The sequence below is a fragment of the Xenopus tropicalis genome, chromosome 9, assembly GCF_000004195.4.
Source record: "Xenopus tropicalis strain Nigerian chromosome 9, UCB_Xtro_10.0, whole genome shotgun sequence".
In the NCBI taxonomy this organism is placed as follows: Eukaryota; Metazoa; Chordata; class Amphibia; order Anura; family Pipidae; genus Xenopus; species Xenopus tropicalis.
In genome coordinates this window covers 20,072,492-20,085,953 of record NC_030685.2, presented here as the reverse complement: position 1 = coordinate 20,085,953, position 13,462 = coordinate 20,072,492, and the positions used below count along the sequence as shown (strand labels likewise).

The following is a 13,462-nucleotide window of genomic DNA, read 5'->3' as shown; positions in this document are numbered from 1 at the left end:
AAGCCTGGATCATTACTGTTATAAAGAAGATTCTGTAAGATGATGCAGTAAGTTCAGAACTGGTTTAATTCTTCGGTATTAATAAAATAATATCTGGCAAACGTAGAATCTGCCATAAAAGGACCACCAGGCTACCACTGTCCATTCTACTTATCCACGTTTCCTTCTGATCTATTCTGTGCCGTGGGTAAACCCAACCGGTGCCATTCGCTGCTTACCGACCCCACCACGTTCATGCAAGCGCCAAAATAAAAACGCCAACAAAAGGTTTAAAAAAAGCATAAGAAATTGCAATTTTAATGTCTTGTTCAGTTTTCACCATTGCAACCACAGCGTCATTAAGTTCATTCTGATTTATTCACAAAAGAAATATTTACAAACACTTTTGAGGTAGGGTTGCCTTTAACTTTTACACAAGATTTATTGTAACACAAGAAATATTCCAACCAATGGGACATTCGCTCGGTAATTTCCTCTCGCTGCATAGTGACAATTCTAATTGGTAACTAAAATAAACAAAAACCCGCTGATAAAAAGTGCAAAGGAAGGAACAGGGCGCTTGATTATTGATTAGTGTTTGCCGCCAATCTGCCCCTTTATTATTCTGCCGCTCTATAAAACACTCCCTTACAGTAGTCATGGGAATAGTATGTATCACGGTTTGCCTTTATTCCTGCATCTCAGAGTCTGGCTGCCTCTATGAGCACCATCGGGGGGCCCAGTCTACAAGCAGAGTTGGACCGGCCGCCAGAGTACCCGAGGACGCCCATGTTGGCCCCAGCCGAGGGCAATTCCCATCAGCCCTTTCTCATTTCCACCACAGAACAACATTTACATTTTGTGAGAATAGGCCCTTGGCGTCGGGTTCTCTGGTCTCCAGGAGGCACCAACTAAGACAAACGATGCCAAGATTTGAGCCGTGAAGGACACCAACATACAGGTACCCCTTTCAATAGGTGCCACCACATTGCATCTAAGCCAATCACAACTCACCAGGGCAAACAATGGTATCTCTGGGTTAGAACGCTCAGGTCCAGGGTAGTACCTACCCCCCCAATATTCCTCACCAACCTGATATTTCCCTGTTGTTGGTTATGCTAACCCTATACTGATTATATATAAGGCTATTCTGCATTCAATATACACCATGCACACTAGCAGGGCAACTAGGGAAACCAGCTGAGCTTAGCGCATAGGGGCCACCCCAGCCCCGATTGTAAATACACCTGCTACAGCAGTGAAAACGGTCAAAATGGGAGCTACGCCGCGAGCTATCGGCAGGCTTTCAGCTACTGGCAGATGTCTGTACAGCTGAAAGGTGATAGGCTGGATATCCTCCTTGCCCGCATAGCCACTAAGGGACAGGCAAAGCAGTGGGTGGTTAAAATGTAAAACCAAGCTGCTGTAAATGTACAACAGTACATAGTGGATGCCTATATGTGTTCCTAATGACAGCAAGCTGGTTTCCTACTTCCATCTCATAGGTATCAGCACTTTACTATAAGGGCATGCTGGGGATGGACGGAGAAGCGCCATTTAGTGCTCATCAGCTCCGCAGGGGCGTGGCATAAAAATGAGCAACATTTCAAGAAATGTCAGTCATCCTTAACAGAAACATTTGCTTTTAAAGGGGCAGCTCACATTTATAATATGGTGGCGATTGCCCTAAAGATCTGCTCCTGGTCCTCATTTTCAACAGTTTTTTTCAATTAAAGAGGAACTGTTACTATTATAAAAATACCCCAAACTCTAGAGGGCATAATCTGTTTCATAAAGTTCCCCTTTAACCTTTTGCCTCTCTGGGGTTTGGATTTACACTGCTTTCAGGTTGCTGGGGTGTAATTTATCATGAACAAATAAGCAATAAAGCTTTACAGTCAATCCATTGAATAGGTTACTAGGGTCTGAGACCCCTGGCAACCAGAAAGCATTTTAAATTACAGCTAGAATCTGAAAGCCAAGAATTCAAAAACCATAAAAATGAAGAGCAATCAAAATGCCGCTTGAGCTGGCAATAAACTAAGATCCACTCATATGGTGACAAGTTTTGGATCTCAATGGGCCTATGCAGAGCTAAAAGGACCACATCAACGTGGCACTGTGGTCTTTATCCAATGGGATTTACTAATTACTAACATGCCTGGTGGATATTCGGTAGGACAGGATTTCAGGAGCCCCCCCAATAAATGATCCAATCAGCCCCTGTAGAGAATCAGTCCATTTCTAACTTTCCGTTCTCCTATAACAGTTTCTATAAAACGCTTCCCATGTACAGCAGCACCCGTTCCAATTGACCAGGCAGTTCGGCATAAGAAAAAGCGAGTGAGGATTTTTTTTTTCACAGTACAGTGATTTCCGCCCATTTCATGGGCAAACACAGAATGCCCAAGATGGAAACAAAATGTGAATGAAAGCCAAGTTATGTCCTAATATGGTCACAATATGTAAACCTCTGTACAAAAAGAAAAAAAGAAGGAAAGGTTCACTTGATAAAGCTCTGCAGTAAAGTCAAATAATCCTTAATATATTAAGTGTGGCACCGTTTTTTTTCCATTATTTACAGAGAAGAGATTGTATTTGTTGAATGCAAAACAAAAAAAAAAAGGCCGATACAAGTGTCTCTGCAAAGGTTCCCGCCCCAGGGGTGGGGCTTGAAATCACGCAGGGGGTTTGGCTTCCTCTTTCTCCACCTCCTTGTCTTTGCTCTTCTTGGACTTTTTCTTTTTGTGTTTGTGTTTCTGGCCCTTTTCAGTCTCAGAGTCGTTGCCCGTGTGCTTCTTATGCTTCTTGTGTTTCTTATGCTTCTTGTGTTTTTTCTTCTCCTTTTTCCTCCGTTTCCGGTCCGGGCTGCCTGCAGAGCTGGGGCTGCTGCTGCGGCTATGCGTGAGCGACTCTGCCGGGCTGTGGCTGCGACTGCCGCTTGGGCTGCTGTGGGCAGTGGCAGGTAAACTGGAGTCGACTGGTTCTGTACTTTCCGCTGCAGGTTTGTCATTGACTTTGCTTGGGGGCACAGAAGCATCTTCCTGCTTTACCGACCCCTCGCTGTCACTCTCATTGTAATCTGGTACAAAGGAGGCCTCGTCAGTCTCTCTCGTAAGGTCAGAGGAGAGTCGAGAGGAGCGGTTTTGAGGGACCTTTCCTTTAGTGTCCCTGTCACTCATGTCCTTGTCTGTCTTGGTCTCTGGTGACGTGCGTTTAGAGTGAGAAGCTTTACTCTCACTCAATTCTTCTGTACTTTTTGCCTTGGATATTTTCTCTTTACTTACTTCTTTGCTTTTCTCAGCAGATTTCTGCTCACCAGGAGAGTGTTTGGTGTCAGAGGCCTTTTGCTCTGCCCGTGGCTTGCGCTCTCGAGGTGGGCTGGAGTTGCCCCGCCGGGCATCGACTGTACGTTTCCTAGAGGTTTCTGTCGGAGTGTCTTTGGCTTTGACCTTTTGGGAACTGGAGGAGGATGAATCTTTTCCTTTTGGGGAAGACTCCCTTTTCTTCTCTTCTCGCCTCTTAGAGCTGCTGTGATCCCGGCTGTCGTGCTCCTGCCGACTATCCCTATCCTTGCTCTCGTGCTCGGCTTTCTTTTCCCTATCTTTGCTTTCATGCTCTGGCTTCTTGTCCTTTGCATCATACTCTGGTTTTTTATCCCTGCTATCATGTTCTTGCTTTTTGTCCTTTTCCCTGCCGTCATGCTCTGTCTTTTTGTCTCTGCCGTCATGCTCTGTCTTTTTGTCTCTGCCGTCATGCTCTGTCTTTTTGTCTCTGCCGTCATGCTCTGTCTTTTTGTCTCTGCCGTCATGCTCTGTCTTTTTGTCTCTGCCGTCATGTTCTTGCTTTCGATCCCTGCTGTCCTGCTCTTGCTTTCGATCCCTGCTGTCACGCTCTTGCTTTCGATCCCTGCTGTCATGCTCTTGCTTTCGATCCCTGCTGTCATGCTCTTGCTTTCGATCCCTGCTGTCATGCTCTTGCTTTTGATCTCTGCTGTCGTGCTCTTGCTTTCGATCCCTGCCGTCGTGCTCTTGCTTTCGATCCCTGCCGTCGTGCTCTTGCTTTCGATCTCTGCTGTCATGCTCTGATTTCTTATCCTTTTCTCTGGTTTCATGCTCCAGCTTCCTGTCCTTGCTGTCAGAATGCTCTGACTTCTTCTCACGGTTGGGGGTGAAGTCCTTGCTGGAGGAGCTACGACTTGATTCTTGCTTTTCTGACTGCCTCTCTTTAGAAGACTGACGGCTACTGCGTTCAGAGCTGCCTTCTACCTTCCTTTTTTCAGATGATTCTTTCTCAGAAGCAGCAGGGCTGTCCTTTTCCTTGGCTTTACTCCTGGTGCTAGATGTTGAAAGCTCTTTTGAAGGTTTGGTATCTTGGGGATGAGTTTCATTAGTCTGGTCCCGGGACGACTTGAGCTTTTCCGTAGGCAATGTGTCTTTGTCAGCTGGGGTAGTAATGGATAAAGGTTTAGCACTAACATTTGTCACTACACTACTTATGGGCTTCCCAGTGCTTGAAGCATCTTGTGAACCCTTGGCTTCATCCTCTTCAGACTCATAGTCATCCTTATCCCACTTGGACTGGGGAACCTGAATCATAATGATCACATCTTCCGCTGGAGTAGTATTGTCATTATTGTATTCCTCCATTGTCTTTATAACGGTTCTCTTCGTGTCCACTTTTTCTGCTCCCTTCCGCACAGGGCTTCCTCCAGTGGAACTTGTACTGCACGACACAGGCAAAAGAAAACAAAAAAAAAACACAGTTATGATTGTATCTGTGCAAGCAAGAACACTGACATTTTAGGGCATAATAAAAAGGTGCAAAGTTTACTCCAGTTACTGTAATCCATAGCAACCAATCTGCTCTTTGTCTGCTGTCTGAAAGTCAACATCTGGTGGTTGCTATGGCTTATCAGACCAGGAGCAAACTTTGCACCTTTTATGACATTAATCCCTTTAAAGTTGCTATAAACATTCCCTTTGTCATGGTAACTATACTATATTTTTAAAAATAAATATCTTTTTGGGTTTTCCAAACTGTGGTTTCCCCATTGTCGAGGTTGAGAGGTCACATGGTTTTTATTCTGTCTATATCAGACCACCTGCCCTAACTATAACAGGAAGACCATCTTTTATCTTAAATAAAAGCAATATTCATAGACGTTCAATAACTAGAAGAGCAGATCATCTGCTCCATGTGCCCCAAGATAAATACTTTTCTCTTCAAAAAAATGTGCTAGTGACTTACCTAGTATAATCTACTAAAGTGGAGCCAGAACCATCTGGAGCTGGGACTTTCTTTCTAATCTTCCCCTTCACACGGTCTGCTTTGGATTTTACTGCAGTCGCGGGTTCAGCTTTATCCTTATCATCTGGGGGGCCACTGGGTTCAGTGCTTGCTATTTTCTTCCCAGTTTCTCGGTTCAGTTTAATTTTTTTGCCAGTTGTGGACACTGCCTTCTCCTTTTCCTTGTTTTCTTTGTCCTTCTCTTTGTCCTTGTTTTCTTTGTCTTTTTCCTTGTCCTTTTCTTTCTCCTTGCTTTCTTTGTCCTTGTTCTCTTTGTTTTTTTCTTTTTCCTTGTTCTCTTTGTCCTTTTCTTTTTCCTTGTCCTTTTCCTTGTTTTCCTTGTCCTTTTCCTTGTTCTCTCTGTCCTTTTCTTTTTCCTTGTCCTTTTCTTTTTCCTTGTCCTTTTCTTTTTCCTTGTCCTTTTCTTTTTCCTTGTCCTTTTCTTTTTCCTTGTTTTCCTTGTTTTCTCTGTCCTTTTCTTTTTCCTTGTTTTCTCTGTCCTTTTCTTTTTCCTTGTTTTCTCTGTCCTTTTCTTTTTCCTTGTTTTCCTTGTTTTCTCTGTCCTTTTCTTTTTCCTTGTTTTCTCTGTCCTTTTCTTTTTCCTTGTTTTCTCTGTCCTTTTCTTTTTCGGGGATTTTTTCAGGTTTCTGTACTTCTACCTCAGACTTAATTTTGGAGGTTGAAGGCTTTGCAGCCTCAGCAGGCTGGGGTTTGGAGTTTTTCAAAGTGGTCTTTTCTTGCTCCTTATCTGAGAGTTTGTCATCTGGTTTCCTCTTGCGTTTCTCCGATTTGGGCTCAGTGGGCTTGGGTTTCTCTGTAGGTTTTTTGGTTTTCTCATCTTTGCTAGGAGCTTTGTCTTGTTTTGTATGGTCTTTCTTGGGTTTGTCTTCTTTTGCTTGTTTGCCATCCTGGTTTTCCTTGATCATCTTTAGATGCACCTTCCGTGGTAGCAAAGCTGCTTTATCGTCCTTCTGTGGTAATGGGTTTTTGGTGCTTTCACCCTTTTGAGACTCCTCTTTGATCTTCTTGGCTGGTGGCTCATTCACTGTAGACTTATCCTTATCTCCATCCCCAGCTCCCCTCTCAACTTTGACTACCTTGGAGGTGCTCTCCTTTTTGGACTGGTTTCCATCAGGCTTGCGCTTGGTCTTCTCTTGTTTTACTTTTGGTCTCTCTCGTTTATCCTTTTCCAACAGGGGTTTGAGAGCAATGGACTCTGCATCCATTGGTTCATCTCTCACTGGTGTGGCATCATCTTTGCTTGAGGGTACAAACACTGGTTCTGCTCTTTTTATATCGTCTCCATGCAGATCTCGAGTCCTTCTGGAAGAAAGTGCCTCAACTTTTGAAAACCCTTCATTTTCATCCCCCTTTCTTCTCTTTCGATGTTTTTTGTGCTTATTTCCTTTGGAGTCTCCAATAAGACTAGCACTCTCTTTTTCTTTGGATCTTCTAACATCCTTTACAATATGAGCGTCACGGGGCAGTAGTTTTTCTTGGTAACTGCCACCTAAAGTACGACCTCTGTGTGTAAATGTTGTATATTCTTCTCTGCGACCTCTATTGTATGGAGAATTGTCCCTTCGAGCTTGTGGGGGAATAACATATCGGCTAGGAGAGAAATTATCTCTGTTCATGGGAGATCTCTGTCTTGGCATTGCATTAATTGCACAGTCTTTATAATATTTTTCATACCAGTCCCTGTACTTTTCCCACTCTCTGTATTGATCTTTATCATAAGTATCTCGAACGTTAGGTTGCCTTCCATACATTGCTTTGATGTCATAGGGAGGTATGTCACGATATCTGTTGAAGTAGCTACGTTCACCCTCCGTCTGAGGCACCACCCTCTTGGTTGGGGAAGGAAGTCTGTATACTGGGGACTTAGAACGAGAGTGATAACGTCTGTATGATGGAGATCTAGATCTGGAGCGAGGGTATCCATGAGATCTACTTCTAGAACGGGGGCGGCCTTTTGAATGAGGTTTCCTCTGATAGGAAGGGGATCGAGAAAAAGAGCGGGAGCGAGAACGGCTGAAGGATCGAGAGTAGGATCGTGAACGTGAAGAGCATGATCTTGATTTTGAATAAGAGTAGGAACTTTTAGAATATGATGATCCAGAGAATGGAGATTTCGATCTAGAGGGAAAAGCACATTCCGATTAAAAATAAAACATAACACGACTGGGGTTAAAAATCAGCAACTGTTAAGATGTTAGGAGCCAACTCTCAGCACCTCCAACAGTCAGTGGAATTTATACATACAGAGGGGTTAAACATTACTTGTAACTGGTAGCAGCTTATGTAAAATGCCTGACCTGGAATAGGACCGTCTGCGCTCTTTCTGAATCTTTTTATATTCTAGAAGTTCCTTGGCAAAATCATTGGTAAACTCGTCGAGCTTCGATTTCTTTTTTTCTCTAGAAAATCAAACAGAAAATTAAACCAAGCTGAATTTTATGGGGTTTGTTAGTAAATTGTGGCAAGTAAAAATGAAATGAAAGTAGGCCCAAGAATGGGCTTGTTTAACAGATATTTGTAGGAAATAAAGGGAAGGCCCCCTACTCACTCTTCTTTTAGCCGACGCTGCTCTCTGTAGAACTCTTCTTTTGACAATGGGGGTGCCAATGAAGGCGTCTGTAAGGCTCCGGTGTGTGCACTTTGCACTGCTGGAGCCACCCATGGAGCAGACAGAGTAGCAGGAGCAGAAGGGAAGCCCGGAGGTGGAACACTATAACCAGCAGTTGGAGGCTGACCAGGTGGAAACTGTGGTGGGAACTGCGGCGGTGGTACTCCAGGTGGCAGCGACAGCCCATGGGGGGGCGGTGGTGGAAACAAAGGAGGTGGAGGCGTATGAACGTAAGCAGGTCCTGATGATCCAAGGGAGGGATTCTGGTTTCTAGGCGGACGATCATTGTGTGGATGCCGGCCCCGATTAAGACTGTCCAATATTTTGGTTAAGAAAGGAAATACAGATATAACATCCATAATTAGGTTTAGCCCTTTTTAATATGACAAACATTAAGCAATATGCAGAAAAATGCATTTATTAGCAACGAGACGCTACATTCTGGCATGGTAGAATAATTTGTAGCACTTTCTGAATACTGGAATCAAAGTCTCAATATGATACTAGCCTTGAATAGGTTTTAAGAACTAGTAAACAATGTTATACACCTACAGTAATCTCTCACGATTGTCTGCTCCAACACAAAATCCCATGAGCCCATGACCAAAAACTGGAAACAGCCTTAAGGTGGCTATTCACATAGCAATTTCAATCTTTCCCACCCTCCACTGACGTTCAGGGCTGAATCGTCAGATATCGAGGTAGAAACAACAGGATTTCTACCTCCTGCTGATTCAGCCCTGAACATTTTGCTTGGGTGCCATCAAAATCTTTTAATCTGGCCGATCAACAAGTCGACCGATGTCTGCAGCCTTTTGGGATATTGGTCGCCCCAACGAGCTGCCATACACGCACCGAACATCGTACAAACGAGGTTTCGTACAAGATTAGCGGTGTGTGTGTATGGCCGGCTTTAGGGCTTTACCTGCCAATAAATGTTTCTCGGCAAAGCAATGTGTTATGGACTCAATTGCATAGAAAGATGATGCTTGGATATGTGAATACTTACCTATCCCATCCCAAGAGTGGTCTTGGTGCAGAAAGTCTGTGAATATTGGTTCTCAAAAGTGGCGCTGTGTGAAAGAAAGGGGAAGGTAAGCAATTCATAAGAACAAGGCAACAAAGACATAAGCACATTTTGTGACAAGAATGTACAAAGCCATACATGGAGCACACTCCAGAGCCTCCAAAAGCTCCTATATGAAATGGATATCTATGCTTTTAAACCAATGATACTATTCAGCTGCCTAGAGGATATGGGATCAGGTCTTCATCCAATAAAAATATATATATAGAATTGTTTGTACCCAAAGTGGTGAAACCTGCATTTATGACTTGGTGACTTTCTGTCCAACACTTTTTTAGTTATAAGCCAATTCAAAATACTAAGTATTGAATTTAAGAAACCATGGGTTTTAATCTACAAGCTGATCTAAAGTGACAATTTATAGCATTGCTTATGAAGGCATGGAGTGCAGATGGAATAAAGGCACAATCACAACTTTGCAAGGCGGTGCCAAGTGCCCATACATTATGATACATTGCTGTTTTATTGGATCTCAATACTTACGTAGTGCTGGGTGAGAATGCACTAGGGATGGTAACTGGCCAAGCACAGGAACATGGAAGCCCTGAAAAATACAATTTTGAATATAATTCGCAGCAAACATCAAGAGTTTCCAGAAACAAATTAGGCAATTCACACACTACCACCCCAATTCTTTTAAACCAGCGTTTACTGGACTTCTCTGCTCAGGCATCTTAGGAAGGGTAAAGGGCATTGTTAAGCTCAGAACAAGGTTACAGATATAGGAAAACATGGGTGCATCAGTCATTAAGCCACAGCTCTGGGAATATCTAGGACATAAAATAAGTTTTCACCCCTTCTCTCACCTAAGCCAAGTCTTTAATTTGGGTCTTTAAGTGTTTTAGGGGAGCAAATAGTATTTATTCCTAAGTGGGCTTTAACCTGAGCACACACTGCCACTGCTCCAGGCCTGCGATGGATGCCAAGCTCAGAGTTTGGGAACTGCTGTTTTAACCCTACATTTATCAGGAGGGTGGGGGGAGTGGGTGCAAGGGTTCTGTAACTATAAACTGACCAATAACAGTTCTGCAAGACACTTACCTTCTCTCCCAGATGAGATGCGTTTGATAAGGGCAAGCAACTTGCTGTAGTGACAGGGGCAGACGAGGAAGAATTGGACCGAGCGTTAACCTTTTCATGACTGCTGTGTGGAAATTAAAATGTGGGGAAAAAGGAAAAATTAAGGACTGTTCTGTAAGGAGAGAATGTACAATTGACAGAATTCAATGAGAATGGGACTAGTCTACAAAGAATTGCAGGTTGCTTTATCAAGGCCATCTATTAAATCTTAGTGGTAGCCAAGTTAGTGTGAGGAATATGTAGCTTACATGACATTTAGAGTTGCGATATGTGGGGCTGAAATGCAGTGGGACCAGTGCATTCTTAGATTACATGATACATGGCGGTGCAACGAGAAACTTACTGAAATAAAGGTTCTGGTTTCTCTCTCTCTTTGGGGGCAGGTAACGGCAGTGCAGGAGGTGGGTCTGTTGGAGAGACAGCCCGGGGAGGCACAGAAGCAGCAGGAAGAGGAGCAGCAGGAGGAGCAGCAGCAGCAGGATTGGCTTGAGTTGCAGCAGTTGCTGTTGGCTGGCTTGGGGCAGTGCTAGCAGGAGCCGGATTGGCAGCAGGTGTGGATGCAGCAGGAGCTATGAGAGGGTCCTGCTGGCGAGAGGTCAGTGGACGTGAAGGAGGCAATGCTTTGCTTGAAGACGCGGCTGGCAATGGCTGACGCTGAGATGAAGCAGACTGCTGTTTGCGGATTCTTTTTGTGTAACCAGTTTCATTTTTAAAGTTGTTCACAGCCTAAATCAAAGAGGACAAAAAATAAATAAATAAATAAAAAAAACAGATTAAATATGGTTGGTCTGCATGGTGCAGCCATGATGAAGCAATTCCAGTTCAAGCACTATAAATATTATAATGGCTCCATACTCACTCTCTCTCCCCTTATAACATATTATATATACACATACATGTCCATACATACACAAGCTCTAATTATAACATATACACATATACCCTCTGTCTCTTATTATAACAGATCTATATACAGGAGCAGAGAGGAGCACAACCCATCAAAATATACTAGTCAGCTGCCTGGGTGTACTACACTCGCTGGGACTATGTAAAAAACAAAAGTTTTATTGAAAGAAATTCAACATTTCGAGCACAAACAGTGCTATTTTTCAGGTTTGTCCCTGGAGAACTGTTTGTGCTTGAAATTAAAAACCAATAAAGCTATAAATAGTTAAAAGCACAGACCTATATCCATTAGCAAGATTTTTTTTTTTTTATAATATTATATATAAAAAATTAAGACATTCTATGCATTAAAATACCAAGCAATGCCCTCCCCTTTAAGCAAGTCATCCCTGGTCTGGCCAGTCCTACAGCCACTTTAACATACACACACTCTTTGGTTAGGATAAAGAGCCAATCATAAAATGAGAATTAGAATTCCTATGGTACCTGGCGTAAGAATTTGTTGGCAATCAATGCATCTGGAGACACATCTGGCTGGTGACACGTGGGGCAGATATGATCCTCAGATTCCAGTAGTGCAGTGCGTATACCTGCATGAAAAACAGTTGAAGTAAGAATGATATATAGAATCTGCACGTGGTACCTTCAGATTTATACACATTTATCACAAGGGAGTGATAGTGTAATACATATATCATGGGCAGCACTCTCTCTCTACACTGTTTCTATTTTGCTTTTCCTCATAGAATTCTGCACTGGAAACACAGCTACATTTCCAAGCCGCTTAAGGGGCAAGTAAAGGCCCAAGAACACAGGATGGTTGCAATGCACTGTATGTACATAAGGCCCCCGACAGGGAAGAATCCCTGATCAGAACAAGAGAGCAACACGCTATGATTTTCAGTATCATCTGCATGGATTTGCCCTGATAGTTTTGCTATAACTCTGAGCTGACTTTGTCAAGAATTTCTTATACTTCAATTAGCAAAAGATGAACACATCTAAAGTTGGCCATAAACCTCACCAAATTAGAATGGATCAAATTGGACTGATCTGTTAATCCAGTCCCTAAACTACTGGTTGGATCACACATGGACCCCATCAGCAGGGCCGGATTTCAAAACTCCCCGTCCCCAGGCCGCCCCCGGTCACAGGTCCCGTCCCCCACCCCCAGGTCCGAGGCCTCCCCCCCACCCCCCCCAGTGCGCATGCGTGCGTCGTGCCTGACCAGCGGTAGTGCGCAGGCGGGTTGGTGCGCGCATGCGCAAACAGCGGGGGGGCAAGCAAGTGCGCATGCGCCGTGGGCCAAAGTGCATACGGAGCAGTGGGGAGAAGTCCCCATTGCTCCGTACGGGAGCAGAAATTTTGAGATTATTGTGCGGCTGGGCGGCATGCCGCCCCCAGGTTTCTGCCGCCCTAGGCCCGGGCCTTTGTGGCCTCTCCACAAATCTGGGCCTGCCCATCAGCAGAGGAGAGTATCAATGGCCTGATGCAGCCCTCACATGATATGCAATATCACACTGATATCTATCCAAGCCCCATACATGGACCAACATGCTGCCAGCTAAGTCATGAGCGGCCAAGTATACAATTAGTATCAGCCTATGTATGGCCAGGTTACTGCAAGCTGACAATCCACCCTCTATGCCAGTGCCCTTGCTTCTAAGAGCATGGCCCTCTTTACACTCTGTATCAGTCACTATATTTATGTAATCTATATATTTGAGGTATATGGTGGTGTTATACATTAAAAATATCAAAAAGGAATGTTCATCAATACTTACATTCATCACAGTAACTATTCCCACAGCAAGGGATAACAACGGCATCACTCATCATATCTTTACAGATAAGACACAGCAATTCATCAGGAATAGGGTCTTCATCTTCGGAAGAAGAAGCGGGTTCCTCCGGAAGGAAAGGAGGTTTTTCCTTCTTCCCTATAGCATACGCCACTCTGTACGAGAATATTAAAATGTTTTGTTGGCTTATATTGCATTCTTGTTTCACGCCAGCATGTAGTTAAAGAATAGATGAACAGGAGCACACCGAGGCCATCTCATGCCTTTGAGATAAAACTTTCAGAAAAATAAAATGCTACTGTTTACATGCCCAATATCCCCCTAGTTGTAAGTAAAGAATGTGGAGGGCAATGAAAAGTCACATTAGAAGCAGGGGGATGGAATAAGGTTACAAAGAAAGGAAATGATGCTCAATATCCCCCAGCCCACAGCCTCAAAGAGATCCCAATGGCACATTCAGAATGTTTTACTTACGCATCTATGGTTGGTATAGCATATTTCCCAGTGTTTGTAAGCATGGCTCCCTTCATATTAGGGTCCTCCACCTCGACCATAAAGCTACGAGGAATCCCAGTGCTCTTTTTGATTCGAGGAACAGATTCAAAATTTTTGTCCTGAAACAATACACAATAGCTGTTCACATAAATGAGCACGGTTACACAAAACAAGATAGTTAAGATGTGTTGAAAA

General features: G+C 43.7%; 1 protein-coding gene across 2 annotated transcripts in view; it reads right to left on the bottom strand.

Moving 5' to 3' along the window:
- Nucleotides 1-268: 268 nt before the first annotated feature.
- rbbp6 (RB binding protein 6, ubiquitin ligase) overlaps nt 269-13,462 on the bottom strand; it is a 32,824-nt gene continuing 19,630 nt past the window's right edge. The window contains exons 7-17 of one of the 2 annotated variants that reach the window (XM_031892789.1): nt 13,247-13,386; nt 12,755-12,927; nt 11,457-11,560; nt 10,408-10,790; nt 10,026-10,128; nt 9,468-9,528; nt 8,907-8,970; nt 7,838-8,209; nt 7,587-7,688; nt 5,230-7,407; nt 269-4,704 (exon numbers count right to left, since the gene is read on the bottom strand). In XM_031892789.1, the coding sequence (XP_031748649.1) occupies nt 2,658-4,704; nt 5,230-7,407; nt 7,587-7,688; nt 7,838-8,209; nt 8,907-8,970; nt 9,468-9,528; nt 10,026-10,128; nt 10,408-10,790; nt 11,457-11,560; nt 12,755-12,927; nt 13,247-13,386 (5,727 nt within the window). In that variant the 3' untranslated portion in view covers nt 269-2,657. The remainder of the gene's footprint in view (nt 4,705-5,229; nt 7,408-7,586; nt 7,689-7,837; nt 8,210-8,906; nt 8,971-9,467; nt 9,529-10,025; nt 10,129-10,407; nt 10,791-11,456; nt 11,561-12,754; nt 12,928-13,246; nt 13,387-13,462) is intronic. The other variant, XM_031892790.1, reaches the window with a different exon arrangement.